At 43.5% G+C, this 21,229-nt stretch overlaps 1 protein-coding gene across 1 annotated transcript in view; it reads left to right on the plus strand.

Annotated features, from left to right (window-relative positions):
- CFAP47 (cilia and flagella associated protein 47) overlaps positions 1–21,229 on the plus strand; it is a 702,231-nt gene that overhangs the window by 118,744 nt on the left and 562,258 nt on the right. The window contains exons 22-23 of the mRNA XM_082245539.1: positions 19,667–19,835; positions 21,030–21,130. Of these exons, the coding sequence (XP_082101665.1) occupies positions 19,667–19,835; positions 21,030–21,130 (270 nt within the window). The remainder of the gene's footprint in view (positions 1–19,666; positions 19,836–21,029; positions 21,131–21,229) is intronic.

The following is a 21,229-nucleotide window of genomic DNA, read 5'->3' on the forward strand; positions in this document are numbered from 1 at the left end:
TTGAAACAAAGTCCCTCTTCCTTCCTCATTTTGGTCTGATCTGTATAGTTATATATAAAATGCACTTTTTATCTTTCAAGAAATGTTTTCCAGTGCTGAACCTTTCATCCAATTTCTAAATTGTTGCATTTGTAAATTTCAAAAGCCAATATAACAGAATAGTAGTGGAAAAAAAAGCACTTGTGGGTTTAACTAATCTTTTTTCTTCTTTTGTATAATTCTCCTTTAAGGGGGGCGTAGCAGGGGGTGTGTCCTATGCCTACAAACTTTTGCTAATAGGTGTCCCTCATTCCCAGCTCACAAAGTTGTGAGGTATGCAACTGTGAGTTTCTTGATGTCTGGCACAGGAGTATACTCTCTCTCTTTCTCTGAGCACAAGTATTGTACCTGGTGTTCAGCAGAGACCTGTGCCCAAATTGCTGGTTTTAAGGTATATGAATATAGGCTGGTATAGGATATAGTAAATCCTGTGCTCCCTGTTGAGAGAAGACCCATCTCCAGACCCCCTGAGTGGGCACAGGATTTCATTGATCAATTAACAGATCAGAAAACTTAGTTACACATTGCCTTTGATTAGTGTTCATATAACACGTTTTTTTTTTTCTTTTTTAGAGGTTGATTTCACAAAAAGCAAATATTTCTGATCTACATTACATTCTTATTGTTTTCTGCATCCAGAGAATGTCTTACATTTCTGATATGAGTCCAGCTTTTAATTAACCGAATTGTGATATCCGAACAGTAATGTGAAGAAAGCGTTTGTTAATTAGATTAAATCAGTTATTTGTCGATTTAACAGAATATGCATAAAATTACATTTTTTCATCCCATTGATCCCCGTTAGACAAATGTTTAATAAAGCAATAAGAACACATTTTTTATTTTATTTTATTTGAGTGTAGCTCAGCCACAAAAAAAAAAAAAAAAAATCACCTTTCTCATTACTGCCAGAGGGTCATGTAACACATTGCTCCATTAGTGATTACTGCTTACTGCTCAGTAAAAAAAACTGGGATTTCTGCCTTCCACAGGCAATTACAAACCTGTTTTCAAAATATGTCTAATGTGCGTCTAATTAGTTTATGTATCATGCAAATTAGTTTGTGAAAAGTAAAGAGTTGTGGCCTACAGCGGCAATTTGTGTCAATTATTGCAGATCGTATGTGTTATATTGCAGAGCAAGTCATGCATTATGCAACAGAAGTCAGCTTGCTAACATCTGATGTGTCAATACACAATAACCATACAATACACCAAACCTGTCTATATAACCTGTGTATAGATGTGCAAAACACAATAATCTAGTTTGCTTTAGTAAAATCAAAGACATTGGTTTAGCTGAGCAGCATGGAGACTAAATGAGGCTTAATGGATCTTTATGTAACATTGCTTACCCACCTCAATATCAGACACTTTTACCCCCTTCCTACCCAGGTCAATTTTCAGCTGTCAGCACTGTTACACTTTGAGGCTGAGTTCACACCTATGCAAATTGGATGCAAGTTTCTCCGCATCCAATTAGCATGACATGAGAGTGTGACTGACTGTAAATGGAGTCAGTTCACACACCTCTGGGGCAGCCACGTTCCGCACTGGGATAGGATCCTGAACATCTTTGGCTCCGTTTCAGGTCCGAATTCGGGCAAAGATTTGGACCTGAAACGGTGAACACAGGGACGCATTGGACCCCCTGCTGTGACCCACAGCTGCAGTTAGTGTGAACCCCGCCTGAATGACAATTGCACTATGATGCAACACTGTACTTTTTTTTTTTTAATTGAAATTTAGCTTTTGCTGGGTTTTTTATTTTTTACTAAATAAACAAAAAGACAGAAAATTTTGAGAAAAAAAAGTGTTTATCTTTGTTTCTGTTAAAACATTTTGCAAACAAATAATCTTTCTTCAATAGATTTAGACCAAAATGAAAAGAAATAACCAAAATCTTAGTTTATTATTTAGTCTGTAGGAAAGTTATAGAGTCCGTATGGTATGTACAGTGGTTATAGAAAAGAACCACCCCCTTTAAAATATTCACATTTGTTGCTTTGCAGCCTAAAATAAAGACAGACACGGTTTTGGTTTTATCCAGCTGTATTTACTTAGTGCAACTTATAACATCCAAGAGAAAGATATAACAACAACATGTCAGAAAAATAAAAAAATAAAAAACAGAATCACAGCTTTAGAGCCCATTCACACTAGCACGACTTGTGAGGCGACTTGTGTAGCCCCAGGTCGCTTGACATAACAAAAGCAATGTTAATCAATCAGTGTCGTCTTAATTGGCACTACTGAAGTTGCTCCGACTTCAGAAAAGGGTCCTGTACTACTTTGAGGCGACCTGTGATCCGACTGTCCCATATACTTCAATGGGAGTCGCCTCCTTATCTTAATTGACACGACTTGTTATCAGACTTTCCAGGAAGAAGAAAGAGATCAGCCAGGCATTCCCCACAGACAAAGTCGCCTGTCTCTTCAAAGTAGTGCACAAGTCTCTTCCAAGTCTCTAAACAAGTCTCTTCCAAGTCTCTTCCAAGTCTCTTCCAAGTCTCTAAACAAGTCTCTTCAAGTCACGGGGCGACTTTCTGGTCGTGGTAGTGTGAACCGGCTCTTAGAAAAAGGATCACCCCCTTGTATCAGTATTTTTTTGAACCACCTTTTGCTTGAAAAACAGCCTTTAGTTTGTTGGGATAGGTCTCTACCACCTTTGCACATCTAGAATTCTTTGCAGAACTGCTCAGGTTTAGTTAAATATGATAGTGACCATTTGTGGACTGTTTTCTTCAAGTCATTCCACAGATTTTCAATGGGGTTTAAATCTGGGCTCTGACTAGGCCATGCAAGGACATTCACCCTTTTCTCCTTCAAGCACTGTGTGGGTAGTTTTGCTGTGTGCTTTGGGTCATTGTAATGTTGGAAGGTAAACCTCCTTCCCATTGACAACGTTCTGGCAGAGGGCAACTGATTTTCCTAAAGAATTTTATGGTGTTTTGCCCCATCCATTTTTCATTCTTTCCTGACAAGTGTTCCAGTCCCTGCTGCAGAGAAACACTCCAAAAACAGGATATTACCACCTCCATGGTTTACTGTGGGAATGGGGTTATTTAAATGGATTTCCGTCAGACATATTGTTTGGTGTTGAGGCCAAATCATTTAATTTTTGTCTCATATGACCATAACACCTTTTTCTTTTCAATAAGTTTTTATTAAGATTTTCAACATACAACAACTTATTCCATTTGCAGTACATAGAACAAGATAATACATCATGAGAAAGTATAGCTCATATCACAACTCGTACATACATTACACAGAGCACCTCAGAGTTCTAGCTATTTCCCTAGGGAACCCACAGTTCGCGCCAAAATGACACGGCCAGGGTGCCCCTGAGGGCCCAGGTGAGATGCCCAAGGAGCTTGGCACCCCCTTGGGAGCTTACTGTGCCAATACCCCCCGGGCTCCCACCCCACCCCCAGCCAAGTCTACAGTGAAAGGCCCCCAGTACACTAATCCCATACTCTCCACTTTTACCTCCCGTCTCGCTGGGAGCATGGGATAGAACCAGCCCTGAAGGTCTCTGCTGTGATATAATACATAAAAAGAATGGAGTAGATAACAAACAAAGGTTGAAAACCAGTAGACTATCAACTGGACAGTCCAAACAAACAAAACCTCCTGTAGTCAGTGAACAATCAGCAATACCAAATTACAAGCATGTGAATAGTATTCGTGCTCAATTAGGGTATTTATCTAGCCACCCTCTCCATTGCTGCTGGAATGTTTGGAATTTATTTCCTGAGCTAAAAAATTTTTTTTCATATGAGTGAATTATTTTCACTCGGTTGATGACCTCATAGACCGTCTGAGTTTTGGTAGACCTCCATGTCGCCGCTACATTAATTCTAGCCGCCGTTAGAATATGTGAGAGAATACATCTGTGTTCCGTCGGGATAGAATGGATACCCAAGTTCAGTAGGGCCAATGACGGCGTCATTGGCAGTTTCAGCCCCGTAACCGCGGCCACCAAAGCGTAGATGGCCACCCAGTAACTCCGTAGCTTTCTACATCCCCAGAACACATGTAGTATAGTGCCCCTCGCTCCACACTCTCTCCAGCATGCATCCGAAGAGTCCTCGTACATATGGACCAATTTGGATGGGGTAAGGTAGCTCCTATGTAATAGTTTAAGTGCCCCCTCCCAGTGGTTAGTGCAGTGCGTATATTTAAAATAGGATTGTATAGCTGCCTGCCATTCCCCAATAGAATATTCTGCATCCAGGTCCTTTTCCCACTTTGCCATACACTTCAGTTTGGACTGAGCCCTAGGTTGCGTCAAAGCTCTATAGAACCAAGACAGCCCGCCCGATCTCGGCTTCCCCGAGGCGAGGTATTCCCACACCTCCTGAGGCACATGTACGCACACATCCGGGAATTTAAGGTGATAATGTCGCAGTTATGCCAGCAAAAAAAAATCATAGGGGCCAGAGGAGGAGAGGACTTGGGAATAGGTATGGGAGCGTTGGGTATCAGGACTGGGACACCGCAATGAGGGGATGAGAAACTCGTAAGAGGCTAGTGTGAGGTCTTTAGGCAAAGTTGGGATTCCAGACACTTGTCGCAGAGCCCCCCACCCATGCACTGTAGCCTGAATGGCCGGAACTCCAGGAAGTTGGAGTATCCGCCCAGTTTGAGCCGCTAATAGTAGGGAGGGGAGGTCTCTATTGGCAACCAGGTTCCTCTCAATGATAACCCACAACTTGTCGGAGTGGGGATTACACCATTCCTTTGCCTGATCTAGGAGAGCCGCTGCTTGATAGCTTCTAAGATCATGCATACCTACACCTCCCCAGCACCTAGGCCTGCGAAGTGTAGAGTAGGAAAGCTTGGGTACTTTCCCGTTCCATAAAAATTTCCTAAATTGCTTGTCCATATCATTAAAGAAAGATTGTGGAACAATTATGGGTATCGTTCTAAAGTAGTACAAAATTTTGGGTAGTACCAACATCTTAAGCGCCGCCACCTTGCCCACCCACGACAGTTCGTGTCGGGCAATGTGAGACAGATCCTTATGCACTATTTTAGTCAATTCAGAGTAATTAATCGAGTAGGTAGAGGCTGTTGGAGAGGACAACTGTATGCCCAAATACAACAGGGACTTAGAAGTCCATTGGAAGGGATGTTCTGTCCGCAACGTCTCTAGGACCCTAGAGGGGACATACATCGGGAGGCACTGGGACTTGGTAGTATTTAATTTGTAATACGAGACCGCCCCATACTCATCCAGCACCCTAGCCAGGCTGCGCAAGGACGAGGGCGGGGAGGTCAGAGTGAGTATGACATCATCTGCAAACAACCCTATTTTATGTTCCCTGTCTCCTACCCTAACACCCGATATGGATGGATCAATCCGAATGGCCTCCGCCAGTGGCTCCATAACTAGGGAGAAGATTAGGGGGGACAGAGGACACCCCTGGCGGGTGCCATTCGTGATCGTAAAGGTGTCTGACATAGCTGTGCTAGTAAAGACTCTAGCTGAAGGGGTACTGTACAAGGCCGATATTGCCGAGCAGACAGGACCCCGAAGCCCAAATTTCGATATCGTCGCCTTTAGGAACCCCCAGTGGACCCTATCAAACGCTTTTTCCGCATCGAGCGTCAGGAACACTGAGGGCACCCTGCGACTTTCCACTACAGACAGAAGATCAAACATCCATCTAGTACCATCGGGGGCCTGCCTGCCCGTAACCAATCCAACCTGATCACTGCGCACTAGTAAGGGTGTGACCCTCGCCAGGCATTGTGCCCATATCTTTGCATAAAGCTTTAAATCAGAATTCAGCAAGGATATGGGGCGAAAATTCTGTGGAGCGTCAGGTGGCTTCCCCGGTTTCGGCAGCGCCACTATGACAGCCTGAAGCATCTCTGCAGGGAAGAATGATCTGGTCATAGCGGCATTAAACACCCGGCCTAAATATGGCGTTATTATGGAGCCGAGGGTTTTAAAATACTCGGCTGAAAAGCCATCCGCTCCCGGCGACTAATTAGGAAGCAGAGAACCAATAGCTAGTTCAATTTCCTGGTCCGTAATAGGGGCATTTAAGTGCTCCAACATCTCTTCCGAGACCGTGGGCAAGCTTAGTCTGTCCAGGAACCGCTGTATACCCTCCGCCGACGGTTGCGGCGAAGCCTCATCGTCCTTCAGATTATACAGATCAGTATAGTACTTAGCAAAGGCATTAGCTATCTCGGATGGATGATAGACAGTACGAGAGGTGTGAGGATCCTTTAAAGAGGATAACTTAGCCTGTTGTTGCCTCTTCCGGAGATAGTTGGCCAACATTTTACCCGCGCGATTTCCATGGGCATAAAACCGCGCTTTCGAGCGAAACAGTAAAGATTGGTGTTCCTCTAGCAAGTTAGTCCTCACCTGCGCTCTACAATCGTTGAGTTCCAGCAGCAATGTAGGTGTAGGGGTGGCCTTATGTCTTGTCTCTAGGTCCTTAAGTCAAGACATGAGAGAAGACAGAGCTTTAGCACGTTCCTTTTTAACTCTAGAGGCCAGCTGAAGGAGCAGGCCCCGAGCGTATGCTTTATGCGCACACCACAAAATGTCAGTGTCAGACCTATCATTATGTTGGAAAAAGTCCTTGATCTGACCCCGCAGCCGCTCCCCGTGGCCTAGGTCCCGGAGAATAGAGACGTTGTTTCGCCACAGATGTATAGGTGCCTCATTGTGCTTCTCCGCGACCACCACAGAGACCGGGCGTGATCAGACCAGGATATAGTATGTATAGTGGCGGACTCCACCAGGCGCAGCACAGATAGGTCTGCCACAAAGAGATCCAGTCTAGAGTACGACTGATGGGGTGCCGAGAAGTATGTGTAGTCCCTCTCCGTGGAATTAACACATCGCCATAGGTCATAGAGATCAGAAGAGTGCAAGAACCTCTGAAGCGTGGTTCGTGCATGCCTCTGAGGAAGGGTACAATCCAAGGAGGCATCGGTTATACAATTGAAATCCCCACAATATAGGAGGAGACCCCTCTTGACTCGGTCCACCTTCTTAACCAGTGATCGTAGAAATCTGATTTGGCGTTGGTTAGGTGCATACACGTTAACGATAGTATACGTGACGTTATTAATGTCACAGATGAGTACTAAATAGCGACCCGCTTCATCCACAATCGTGTCATGTAGATGAAATGCCACAGATTGAGATATAGCAATAAGAACCCCTTTTTGTTTGGTCGCCCCAGAAGCCGTGAAAATGTGGGGGTATCGCTTATCTGAGCATTTAGGCTGTTTAGATTTAGCAAAATGGGTCTCCTGTACACAAAGAACATCCCCCCGAAGACTGCGAGCCTCCCTCCAAAGAGACCGCCGCTTAAAGGGGCTGTTCAATCCATGGGCATTTAAAGTGACAAATTTTAGTGGCATGAGACATCAAAACATAAACGAGTAAGGATCATCCCGAGGATGAGGCTAGAATCACAAAAAAGGAAATGATCATCAAAAAAAGGCAGGAAGTCACTATGCATGCTCTCACCACACCCAGTAATTCCGTCCACCGGAGCATAGCCATGAAATCTCCCTACTGCGAGAGTGTACTGAGCACATGAGGAAAGTCCAAAGTCCGCAATCAAGTCGGTGCTTGTAAGGAGGCTGAAAAAACAAAAGAGAACAAAAACACAAGTCCAAAAAACATCACAAAACTTGACACAAGTAGAGCATGGGGTAAACCCCATCATGCGAACCCAATCGCAAGTAGTGGGTAGGGGGGGAACAGCTCCCACCCTCCAGTTCCCTCCGGGACACCAGCCCATAGAAAAATCAAGGAGTATCACCCCCATCCTTGCCACAGACCCCCGGTTGTAGGGGTAGTGCAGGGCTACTTTACCAAGGTCCACTCCGGATCCAAGTGCGAGGGAGATTTGGACCTGCTCTGCGAATCCTCCGGGTCAGGTAATAGGCCCCAAGACTTAGCCAGGCGAAATCCCTCCTCCTCTGTGCGGATAACATAAGTGCGACCGTCTCTTACGATAAGCAATTTCGTGGGGTACCCCCACGAGTAGACCACTTTGTTGTTCCTGAACAGCTTTGTCAAGGAAATCAGCTTTTTGCGGGCAGCCATAGTGTATTGAGAGAGGTCCGCATACACAGTAATCCCTTGGTACGGGTCAGGGAGAGGGGATGTCTTCCTAGCCATTCTCATGAGATTGTCCTTCACATGGAAAAAATGGATCCTTGCTATGACATCCCTAGGCACTTTTTCAGGCAGTAGCTGGGGCTTAGGCAGGCGATGAGCTCTATCCACAATAACCTCACTAGCTAAGGTGTCAGGCAGCAAGGCCATAATGAAAGCCTGTACATAGGAGCGCAGTTCAGCGGGGGGAACAGTTTCCGCTACTCCCCGCAACTTGATGTTGTTGCGCCGATTTCTGTCCTCCAAGTCGGCCAGTTTAGCTTTAAGTGTCTCCACCTCATCCGATGTATCGTTGTGAGCATCCACCAGTTCATTGTGAGCTACCGAGAAATCGGCCATTTTTACCTCCACATGATCCACTCGGTCTCCCAGACCTGTCACATCGGTTCTGAGATGTGTGACACAGGACATAAGATCTCTGTATAGCGATCCGGTGAAGGTCATGAGCATTTCTTTCATCCTGGTATCGTTGAGTGGCTGCCCTGTGGTAGGGAAGTCTCTAATGAGCTCATAAAATTCCAGAGTGCTATCCTGGGAAATGTCTCCCGCCCGACTTTCTCCCACATAATGATGGTCAGAAGAGCGCCGTGGAGCTGCCTTCTTTGGGCTGTCAGATGGAGAGGGACCCGGGGAGGCTCCATGTCCAGAGCCTGGGGATGGAGAAGCCTGGGATGGAGAGCCCGCCAAGCTACCCCCCCCCTCGTGAGCCCCGCTGCGCTGTGAGCAGGCCACGGCGCCATTTTGAGAGCGCGGCGTGCTAGTTGAGGCAAAAAAGTCTGTAAGCTTGGGGGGTTTCCCGTGGTTTTTTCGCTTCCCCATGATCAGCGGGTGTGGAGCGAGGGTGCAGGCGGGTAATCAGGCTGGTGTCGCTTACCCTTGTCGCTTATGCACGCAGGAGGAGAACCGAAGGATACGGAGCTCTACTCTCACGCGGCCATCTTCCTCGGCTGCCGGCCACGCCCCCAACACCTTTTTCATGTGTCCTCAGAATCTTTAACGTGCATTTTGGCAAAGCTCAATCATGACTGCATGTGGCCTTTCTTAAGGAGTGGATTTTTTCTTGCAACCCTCCCATACAAGCCACATTTGTGGAGAATTTGTGATATTGTTGTTACATGCACGCAATGACCACTCTTTGTCATACATTTCTGTGACTGCTTCAGAGTTGATGTAGGCCTCTTGGTAGTCTCTCTTACCAGTTTGCTCCTGGCTCTTTCTTGTTCAAATATTGTATTGAAAGTTTACAAAGGAAATAAAACAGTGGTACAGAATTCAGTACAAAACGTAATTCGAAGCAGCGAGTACCATAGGAATGGGATATACAATGTTGTACAGCATAAGCAAAGTAAGGAGGCAAGGAGAGATTTAAAAATATAACAAATACCAAAATATAACTGGGGTAAAGAGTAACAAACATGGATCAGAGTGTAACTCGTAGGGGAGATGGGAGCGTTGCTGTCATCTCCCACTCACGACATAAAGTACAAGTTTTTTTTTTTTTTTTAAAGCCCGTGGTGTGTGAACACACTCAAAGACTAACACCAGGTGCATAAAAAAGTGCACACATGCAAACGTGGGAAACACAAAAAATGCACAGGGTGTGCGAAATGGTCCTACCTCCGAAGAGGTTGGACCCTGACCTTGATTCCCCGGGGCGCAAGACTCCTGACAGGGACTGAGGTACTTCCAAATGGTTTGCCCGGCCGAAACCAGGCAAACCCCGTTCTCCAGGGGGACTGCCGAAACAGCCCACCCCAAGTACTAGGTGGGGCTCCCCTGAAGGGAGACCCCATGAGAGAGGGCGAACTAAGCCAGAAGGCCATATCCACCCCCTCCCAAGACGTTCAAGGCAGGCCCGAGGACCCACACCGTACTTGTCGTGCATTGGAAAAAAAGGTGATAGTGAAGTGACACACGCCAAAGAAAACACACACAAACAAAAAGGTGGGGGAAGGGAAGTGGAGAAAGTGCTTAGGTGCCAATGTGAGGTACAAAGGCAGGCCTTTCGGCTGGAATAATAAATTCCTCTGGTCTAAGCCAAAAGGCCTGGCCCAAGAGGCAGGTGCAGAAAAAGTGTGTATGGTGCAGTGACCAAGGTGCAGAAAAACTCAAGGCGAGCTGCCCCTCACCAGTGAGAATTAAGGCACCCCTGGGCTGCCACCCAAGGGCACGTACACCACAGGCTTTTTCGGTCTCGGCCCCCGGCCAGACCCAGTGTAGACCTTTCCTACCAGGAGGTTTGGAACGTAGACAGCTTAGGGAGAGCCTACCTTCAGCTGGGGAAAAAGGCCCTCCCTTGTAGGCCAGATTCAACCCAGGAGGAAAGGCCCTCCCACTGCCATCCACATTCCTTACCAATTACATCCAGGAGCAATACTAACTGGCCCAGAACTCCAGCTTTCTCGCTCCCTTCAAACTGATAGGAGCGGACCAATTCAAATCAGAAGACGGCGGACCCATCCAGCTTTCTCTGACAGTGCCTACTTCCCAGTCCCCCAGTTTCGCCTGGAGCGCCCTGGTTTATTTCAGCCCCTGCCGATGCTAACCATCAAGGTCCATACCAACTGATAAGAACAGATACTACACTTGATCTTAGCCAAAAGGACATAAAGTACAAGTGCTGTGGCTGTTTGGTACCCCAACGGGGGACAATACCAAAGAGTGAGAGAAGTCTGGGAGACTGTGATGTGTGGGAGATGGGGAGGCTTATGGAGGGTAGCCAGGAAGAGAAGAAGGGGAGAAAAAAAACGGGAAACTAGGGGTTGGGGGTCAGATAAAATAGTAGGGGAAGCTAGAGCTCAAAAGGGGCTGAAGAAGGGGGGAGGGGGGTGTGAGTCCCGCCCAGGGGAGGGGCTGATGTAATGATTGGCACAGCAGGGCAACAGCAGTCAAAGGGTCGGTTATGTGCTCCTGGCTTTTTCATCCAGTTTGGAGTGACGTCCTGATCCAGGGAGGGTCTGTGTTGCACCAAATACCTTACACTTCTTAATAGTAGACTTCACTGTGCTTCTAGGCATTAATAAAGCCTTTGAATTTTGTATCCATCTCCTGACTTGTGCCTGTTCACAAATTTATCCCGGAGATCTTTTAAAGGTGCCTTCCCACCCACTGTTGTTTGTTTTCTTCAGTTGCATGACCAGGGACTGAAACACTCCAGGAAAGCTCTTTTCATGCTGAGCCAAATAAAAGGACCACAGCTGATCACAGTTGAAAGTCAAACAGCTTTGTGTGCCATTGAGGAGGTGATTAGCTACACCTGATTGAGTTTACAAGTCATTTTTAGGAGGGGGTGCTTCTTTTTCCATCTCGATGATTCTGTTATTGAATTTTTTAAAACAAATTTCTGGCATGCAGGTGTTATATCTTTAACTTGAATATTATATGTTTTCTTAGTAACACAGCTGGATAAATCAAAAACTGTGTCTCCTAATTTCAGGCTGCAACAAAATGTGATTCTTTTTTATACCCACTGTATATATACCTGAAAATCATTGTAATTTCTGCCATTTTTTGAGGCCTTAAATTGCCAGGACAGTACAAATATCCCCCACATGACCCCTTTTTGGAAATTAGACAGTCCAAGGTATTTAGTAAAATGCATGGTGAGTTTGAAGTTGTAACTTTTTGTCACAATTTTTAACATATTGCCACCAGTTCAGTACAGCATCTTTAAATAACTGGTGTGGGCATGATCAGGGACACTGACTTGTGACAGTATGTAAAAAAAAAAAACTTTTCAAAACATTTTTTTTACACTTTTTTTCCATACAGTGACCAAAGCAAAACAGTGTTACCAGCTACCACAGTAACATTGTACTGCTCTGGGGAGGTAATCAGGATTGTTTTTTTTTTTTTTTTTTTTTACACACTATGATTGCTTATAACTGTGAATTTTACAGTTTTAAGCAACCATTTTTTTCCGAATGAAAACTATTAATTTCGTATTTACTATTGTGCAGTGTGTCAATCCCATGCTACCCTTTACGTGTTTTGTGTAAATAAAAGAACTAACAAAAAAGCTAATGTTTTGGTAGCTGCTAGCAGTATTGTGCATTTTCACATCCTACGTGTATATAATTAAAAAGTGACACTGTTATGGCTACAACACTCATTGGGAAGACCACACAAACTTCCAATTTGTGATGAGACCTCTGAGGAGTTGTAAGAGGGAAGTACTGAATGCCTTCATACAGTATGCATGGGATTAATCTGAGCATGCCCTTGATTTCCTTTTGCTGTACATAGGGATTATCTCCTTGGGCCGTTTTCCAGCTTTAGCCTTTCTTTTATAGCTAATGATACTAGCGCACAAGTTTTGAGTTTTGTTGAAAAGGGCTTTGGATATTGCATTAGGATAGAATTGCTGCACCTAAAATTTAATGAAGTAAATCAACATACAAAAAACTTTTTTTTCAGTGTTCAGCGTTAGTTTCGGGCTACGTTGATAGCGCCCCATAATGTTGGATGTGTTCATTTCTGAAGAAGGGTGCAATCAACATAGCCCACAACTGTTAAGTTTTTTTTTTGCGTGTTGATTCAATTTTAAGTGCAGCAATCCTTCCTTTCTCTCTCTCTTTTCGACCTTTTGCCACATTTCAGGCTTCAAACATAAAGATATAAAACTGTAATTTTTTGTGAAGAATCAACAACAAGTGGAACACAATCATGAAGTGAAACGAAATTTATTGTATATTTTAAACTTTTTTAACAAATAAAAAACTGAAAAATTGGGCGTGCAAAATTATTCAGCCCCCTTAAGTTAATACTTTGTAGCGCCACCTTTTGCTGCGATTACAGCTGTAAGTCACTTTGGGTATGTCTCTATCAGTTTTGCACATCAAGAGACTGAAATTTTTGCCCATTCCTCCTTTCAAAACAGCTCGAGCTCAAAGAGGTTGGATGGAGAGCATTTGTGAACAGCGGTTTTCAGTTCTTTCCACAGATTCTCAATTGGATTCAGGTCTGGACTTTGACTTGGCCATTCTAACACCTGGATATGTTTATTTGTGAACCATTCCATTGTAGATTTTGCTTTATGTTTTGAATCATTGTCTTGTTGGAAGACAAATCTCCGTCCCAGTCTCAGGTCTTTTGCAGACTCCATCAGGTTTTCTTCCAGAATGGTCCTGTATTTGGCTCTATCCATCTTCCCATCAATTTTAACCATCTTCCCTGTCCCTGCTGAAGAAAATCAGGCCCAAACCATGATGCTGCCACCACCATGTTTGACAGTGGGGATGGTGTGTTCAGTGTGATGAGCTGTGTTGTTTTTACACCAAACATAACATTTTGCATTGTTGCCAAAAAGTTCGATTTTGGTTTCATCTGACCAGAGCACCTTCTTCCACATGTTTGGTGTGTCTCCCAGGTGGCTTGTGGCAAACTTTAAACAACACTTTTTATGGATATCTTTAAGAAATGGCTTTCTTCTTGCCACTCTTCCATAAAGGGCAGATTTGTGCAGTATACGACTGATTGTTGTCCTGTGGACAGAGTCTCCCACCTCAGCTGTAGATCTCTGCAGTTCATCCAGAGTGATCATGGGCCTTTTGGCTGCATCTCTGATCAGTCTTCTCCTTGTATGAGCTGAAAGTTTAGAGGGACTGCCAAGTCTTCGTAGATTTGCAGTGGTCTGATACTCCTTCCATTTCAATATTATTGCTTGCACAGTACTCCTTGGGATGTTTAAAGCTTGGGAAATATTTTTGTATCCAAATCCGGCTTTAAACTTCTCCACAACAGTATCTCAGACCTGCCTGGCGTGTTCCTTGTTCTTCATGATGCTCTCTGCGCTTTAAACGGACCTCTGAGACTATCACAGTGCAGGTGCATTTATACGGAGACTTGATTACACACAGGTGGATTCTATTTATCATCATTAGTCATTTAGGTCAACATTGGATCATTCAGAGATCCTCACTGATCTCCTGGAGAGAGTTTGCTGCACTGAAAGTAAAGGGGCTGAATAATTTTGTACGCCCAATTTTTCAGTTTTTTATTTGCTAACCACTTAAGCCCTGGAAGATTTTACCCCCTTCCTGACCAGGGCCTATTTTGCGATTCGGCACTGCTTGACTTTAACGGACAATTGCACGGTCGTGCGACGCTGTAACTAAACGAATTTGACGTCCTTTTTTTCCCAGAATCAGAGCTTTCTTTTGGTGGTATTTGATCACCTGTGCGATTTTTTGATCATGCGCTATAAACAAAAAAAGAGCGTCAATTTTGCAAAAATAACAATATTTTTCACATTTTTTTATGAAACCCCCCCCCCCCCCCAAAAAATGTAAAAATTTAAATTTTTTAACATTTTAGGCCAATTTGTTTTATGCTACATATGTTTGGTAAAAAAAATCGCAAAAAGCGTATTTTGATTGGTTTGCGCAAAAGTTATCGCGTTTACTAACAAAGGGAAAGATTTTTATCATTTTTGTTGTTTTTTTTTAACGCGTAATGGCGGTGATCTGCGGTTTTTTTTGCGGTACTGCGACATTGCGACGGACAGATCAGACCCTTGACTGACATTTTTGACACTTTTGGGGTTACCAGTGACATTTCTACAGTAATCAGTGCTATACATATGCACTGTTACTGTAAAATTACACTGGCAGTGAAGGGGTTAACTTTTTTTGAGAGGGAGGGGTTCCCTAGGAGCGTGATTCTAACTGTGATTGGCTTTGGCTTGAAGTGTAGGAACAGTGATCAACGGTCCTACATAGTAGAACCGTATGATCACTTTTCCTACACAGGGGAGAATGACAGGCGGCTTGTTTACATCAGCCGCCTGCCTTTCTCCCTCTGCACCGACGATCATCGCGTGACCGGTGGACATCGGGTCCGCCGGTCACACGTGCGGGGGGGGTCCGTGCCCGCGCGGGAGCGTGCCCCCGGGGGCGCGCTTGCTCCCTAGACCCTCACAGGCTAGCGACGTAGTACTACGTCGCTTTGGCTATGAGGGGCTGACCGCCGCAGTAAATAGTCGTGCGGCGGTCGGCAAGCGGTTAACAAAGTTTGAAATATCCAATAAATTTCGTTCCACTTCATGATTGTGTCCCACTTGTTGTTGATTCTTCACAAAAAATTACAGTTTTATATCTTTAGGTTTGAAGCCTGAAATGTGGCAAAAGGTCGCAAAGTTCAAGGGGGCCGAATACTTTCACAAGGCACTGTATATATATATATATATATATATATATACAGTATCTCACAAAAGTGAGTACACCCCTCACTTTTTGTAAATATTTTTTTATACCTTTTTATGTGACAACACTGAATTAATGATACTTTGCTACAATGTAAAGCAGTGAGTGTACAGCTTGTATAACAGTGTAAATTTTCTGTCCCCTCAAAACAACTCAACACACAGCCATAAATGTCTAAACTGCTGGCAACAAAAGTGAGTACACCCCCAAGTGACAATGTCCACATTGAGCCCAATTAGCAGTTTCCCCCCCCTGGTGTCATGTGACTTGTTAGTGTTACAAGGTCTCAGGTGTGAATGGGGAGCAGGTGTGTTAAATTTGGTGCTATTTTCTCATAATAGTCACTGGTAGTTCAACAAGGCACCTCATGGCAAAGAACTCTTTGAGGATCTGAAAAACAAATTGTTGCTCTACATAAAGATGGCCAAGGCTAAAAGAAGTTTGCCAAGACCCTGAAACTGAGCTGCAGCATGGTGGCCAAGACAATACAGTAGTTTAACAGGACAGGTTCCACTCAGAACAGGCCTTGCCATGGTCGACCAAAGAAGTTGAGTGCATGTGCTCAGCGTTATATCCAGAGGTTGTCTTTGGAAAATAGATGTATGAGTGCTGCCAGCATTCCTGCAGAGGTTGAAGGGGTGGAGGGTTAGCCTGTCAGTGCTCAGACCATATGCCGCACGCTGCATCAAATTTGTCTGCATGGCTGTCCTCCCAGAAGGAAGCCTCTTCTAAAGATGATGCACAAGAAAGCCCGCAAACAGTTTACTGAGCACAAGCAGACTAAGGACATGGATTACTGGAGCCATGTCCTGTGGTCTGATGAGACCAAGATAAACTTATTTGGTTCAGATGGTGTCAAGCGTGTGTGGCAACAACCAGGTGAGGAGTACAAAGACAAGTGTGTCTTGCCTACAGTCAAGCATGGTGGTGGGAGTGTCATGGTCTGGGGCTGCATGAGTGCTGCTGGCACTGGGGAGCTACAGTTCATTGAGGGAACCATGAATGCCAACATGTACTGTGACATACTGAAGCATAGCCTGATCCCTCCCTTCGGAGACTGGGCAACAGGGCAGTATTCCAACATGATACTGACCCCAAACACACCTCCAAGACGACCACTGCCTTGGTAAAGAAGCTGAGGGTAAAGATGATGAACTGGCCAAGCATGTCTCCGGACCTAAACCCTATTTAGCATCTGTGGGGCATCCTCAAACAGAAGGTGGAGGAGCACAAGGTCTCTAACATCCACCAGCTCCGTGATGTCGTCATGGAGGAGTGGAAAAGGACTCTAGTGGAAACCTGTTAAGCTCTTGTGAACTCCATGCCCTGGAGGGTTAAGGCAGTGCTGGAAAATAATGGTGGCTGTCACGCCGAGCGCTCCGGGTCCTGCAGCTTCCCCGGAGCACTCGTGGCATTCTGCGGGCAGCGGCGCTCCGGTCATCATCCCCGACCGTGAGCGCCGTCCCCCCGCATGTGGCAGGGATGCGGTCCGCACGGTGGGACATTCCCGTCCGCGGACTCAAGTCACTGACCTGCCGGGTCCCGTCCTATCCTCCTCCTGGCGCGCGCTGCCCCGCTCCCTAGGGCGCGTGCGCGCCGCTGCACTAAGGTTTAAAGGGCCAGTGCACCACTAATTGGTGCCTGGTCCAATCAGTCCAAAGTATATAAAAACCCACTTCCCCTTCCTGTCCTTGCCAGGACTTGTTGCCTTAGTGCCCTGAGAAAGCGTTTTGTGTATTCCCTGCTTGTGTATCCGACCTTCTGCCGTTGCCCCTGACTTCGAACCTTTGCCGCCTGCCCTGACCTTCTGCTACGTCTGACCTTGCCTTTGCCTTGTCCTACTGTACCACGCCTGTATCAGCTGTCCGTGAGGTTGAGCCGCTACCGGAGGACACGACCTGGTTGCTACTGCCGCAGCAAGTCCATCCTGCCTTGCGGCGGGCTCTGGTGAAAACCAGTAGCAACTTAGAACCGGTCCCCTGGTACGGTCCACGCCATTCCCTCACTGACACAGAGGATCCACCCCTAGTGTCTTAATCTGCCGCCAGTCCGGACCCTGACAGTGGCCACACATAATATTGTCACTTTGGGCCCAATTTGGTCACTTTTGTATACTCACTTTTGTTGCCAGTGTTTTAGACATTTATGGCTCTGTGTTGAGTTACTTTGAGGGGACAGCAAATTTACACTGTTATACAAGCTGTACACTCTCTACTTTACATTGTAGCAAAGTGTAATTTCTTCAGTGCTGTCACATGAAAAGATAATAAAATAATAATAATAAAATATTTACAAAAATGTGAGGGCTGTACTCACCATCACCATCTACTGTATATATATATATATATATATATATATATATATATATATATATATATACACAATTATTTTTTACTTCTACAGATTTTATCATGTTCAGCTTTACAGGTATTAGCCTATTTTATCTTTTTTGCATGCTGCTTGGCAGTTGACAACAATATACATACAAGTTGTATGTATGTGTAGCCATAGGATACCTGTGAGCATGCATTTGTGTTAGGTAGATGAAAGAGTGATCTTTACAAGGTAGGGTCATCAATAAGTGTACCTTTTAAAACCTATTGAAGTAATTCCAAAGAATACATTACATGGGTTTCCCAAATGTTGTCCATGTCAGAGTGCTTTAATTGATACAACCCCAACATTGTAAACATTTTTCTATGTTTGACAGCAACATGAAAAGTCCTGAAAAGCACACAAAGTGCCTCATTTCTTTACATCACATACTCCACACTGTTCTCTCATTACTTTGATATGCTGTGAAGTGTCTATGCTGAAACTTCCTGTGGCCCTACCATGCTGTTCCTAAGCTATCATTTTGTGCTCTCTGGAGACATACCTAGTGCATCCATGGTGTTACAACTCTTTTATAACGTAGAAATAAAAAGAGACCAGCAGGGAAGAATCTTATGTTCAAAGGCGTTATTATCACATTCTACTTCTGAGGCACAACTGGTTCCTCTTAAAACAGTTTAAATATTTAAGCACCAAATTGTCATTCTTTTCACGCAGATACACTGTGTTGCACACAGAATTGAATTCGCTATAATTTAACTATAATGAACCACGGGAGTCATATCAGCTCAGGGTGTAATGAATACAGTTATTAAACGTTATTGTCTCATTAGTATTTATAAGTAGCATCTTAACCTGCAAATGTCCTGCTACTGTATTCTTTGTTATCATTACATTAAAAATCAGCAGAAGGTCGAATGTTAAGCTTCAAATAAGATGTAGCTCTAGAATAATTAAAACTAACTCTTTTTCATTAGCTGTAGCTAATTATTATAAAGATGCATTAACAACAGTTTAATTTTAGTAATTCAGTTGTGTGCTTGCAATACTGTTCTGTAAGTTGGTATACAAAACATGAATATAAAAATAGCGGTGATGACTGCCTTTTTAAAGGTCACAAGTCTCACAACGCATCCTTTTAATATGAAAGGCTTTTTGCACATAGAAAGATGTCTCTGGATGGTAATGTACTGCGTGTGGAGAATGGATTCCAGCAAATACTGTATAAGGATTACAGAAAACTAATAAAAAATTAGTTATGAGGGTATATAAAGTTGACCATTGAAGAATTGTGGAGGCAATTGTTATACAGGATTTACTGTATATAAGGACGACAGTTTGTGCAGCGCTTTGCAATATAAAGGGAGATGCTTATGCTTATGGAAAAATAGCAAATAGCTGAACTGCAGAAGATTGGGGTAATAAGAGAATGGAAAGAATGCGGCATAATCTATATCACCCAACTATATCAAAATGATACACTTTTATCCTTCCAGGAATTGAAAGAACAATATGCCTTACCGACCGCATCTTTTTTTAGATATTTACAGGTTAGACACACCTTAGAGAAACAGTTCAGAGGGAAGACCACAGAGTGGAGCTCAATGCCAGTACTTAAAAGATTTACTAAGGCAGAAACACGGAAAGGTCTAGTCTCGAAAATATATCGACAAATTGATAAATTTCTTTAATTTGATAGTTTGGCTCGCTCAGGTTACTTGTTTATACGTATTGATTATTCCGCTCAGCACCTTCCATTCATATGCAAAACATGAGTGCTGAATGAACTGACCATTTAATCAAGTCTTGTTTCATTAGTGTTGTTTTTTTACATCTCTTCTTTTCCTATTGTATTGGATTCATCTTATTGAAGACTTTGGCTTTGTAAATATAAAAGACAATTTCACTATGGATTTTTGTCCTCCAGGTGGCAGCGTATGACTTCCAGCTTCCCATAAACGTAAACTTCACTGGTGGATTAAGTGATGCTGACAGCTCTGCTTCCGTAACTCCAACCCATTCCGAAAAGCATATTGTTGTTCCCAGGCCTCAAATTGTGGATGTCATCACTCCAGCATGTAAAGTTAATGCTACGGGTATGTCAATAAAATTGTCTTTAATGCACTTATAGACTTAAAATGTCTTCACTTTCAAACAGAAACATGACACTTGAACTTTTGATCTCCTTATTTTGGAAGTTGTCACTCTGTTACATGCCAGCTTTCGTGTTTAGGGTTCTGCACTTCAAAAGCATTGCGTCTCAAATCACATATGTCTCTCGAACTAAATCACATACACCTCTCCTACTAGGTTTGTTAAAACATAGTATGTCTCACGCTCCTCTAATGCATTCAGAGCTGTAAAAATGATTAACATTCATTTAGGATAACTCAGTCAGTATATAATATTGTCACAAATTTGTTTTTATATGTAGTGCATTTATTTTACTGTTCTATACAACATATTTTAGCATCCAATAACATTGCCCTACAAGGACTAACAGGGGCCTTCCCCAACAGCTATGACATAAAGACATACTGTATACCAACATGTTAGGACATTAAGGTTATCCTTTTTAGACATTATGGGTTATCTATATAAACTAGAGCAAAGAGAATTGGAGCTGCATAAATTGTAGAAACATTTTCTTTAATCGCAGGTTGGAAAACAAAAAAAAAAAATGCATTTCATTATTTGACATGGGCAACCAATTAAAGCTGAACTCCAGACACAAAAACTTTAAATTGAAAACATTTCGCAACAGCCACATGATATATACCGACTTTTCAAATCTAGATATTACCTAATTTTAATGACATCCTCACTGGGCTGCACATAGCCTGTTCAAAACTCAGATCTGTTGGAAGGACCTATCAGGCCCACCGACTACAGGAGGGGGGATACAAGACCAATCACTCCACACAAAGAAAGACAGCAACAGTGACCAGTCTATACAGGAAGCTTCCGTACATAGGCAACGTTTCACACTGGATTATTGCAAGGATCTTGAAGAAATACTCAAAGGATACCATGATTTATGTGGGAGAACACATCTCTCTTGTATTTAGAGAATATATGTTAGTTCTGGAGTTCAGCTTCAATTTTTTGTTCTCAAGTCTTTCTAACTCATCCCAAAATCGAGCTGGTTTTACATATACAAAATACAGTGTATTATCCTGTAAACTTAATATACAAGTGCAGAGTACATTCTAACCTTTAATTTCTTTTTTCTTTTTTTAATAAATTGATGTAACTTGGTCTGAATATACATTTGTGTGTATTTTTCACAGTGTTACAGAGAATGCTCCAGTTCTCCACTACAAGGATTTCATTTGAATTGCCATCTGAAGTGTTTAATTTGGGCATTGCAGATGACTCTTTATGCTCACAGGTAATACTCTCATGCACAATATTTGAAGATAAGTAGATTTGGAGCTTAGAATTATTATAATTCAAAGGATATGATGAATTAATAAGAGTTCCCTAAAGC

Source organism: Pelophylax lessonae (genome assembly GCF_965119305.1).
Source record: "Pelophylax lessonae genome assembly, chromosome: 2".
In the NCBI taxonomy this organism is placed as follows: Eukaryota; Metazoa; Chordata; class Amphibia; order Anura; family Ranidae; genus Pelophylax; species Pelophylax lessonae.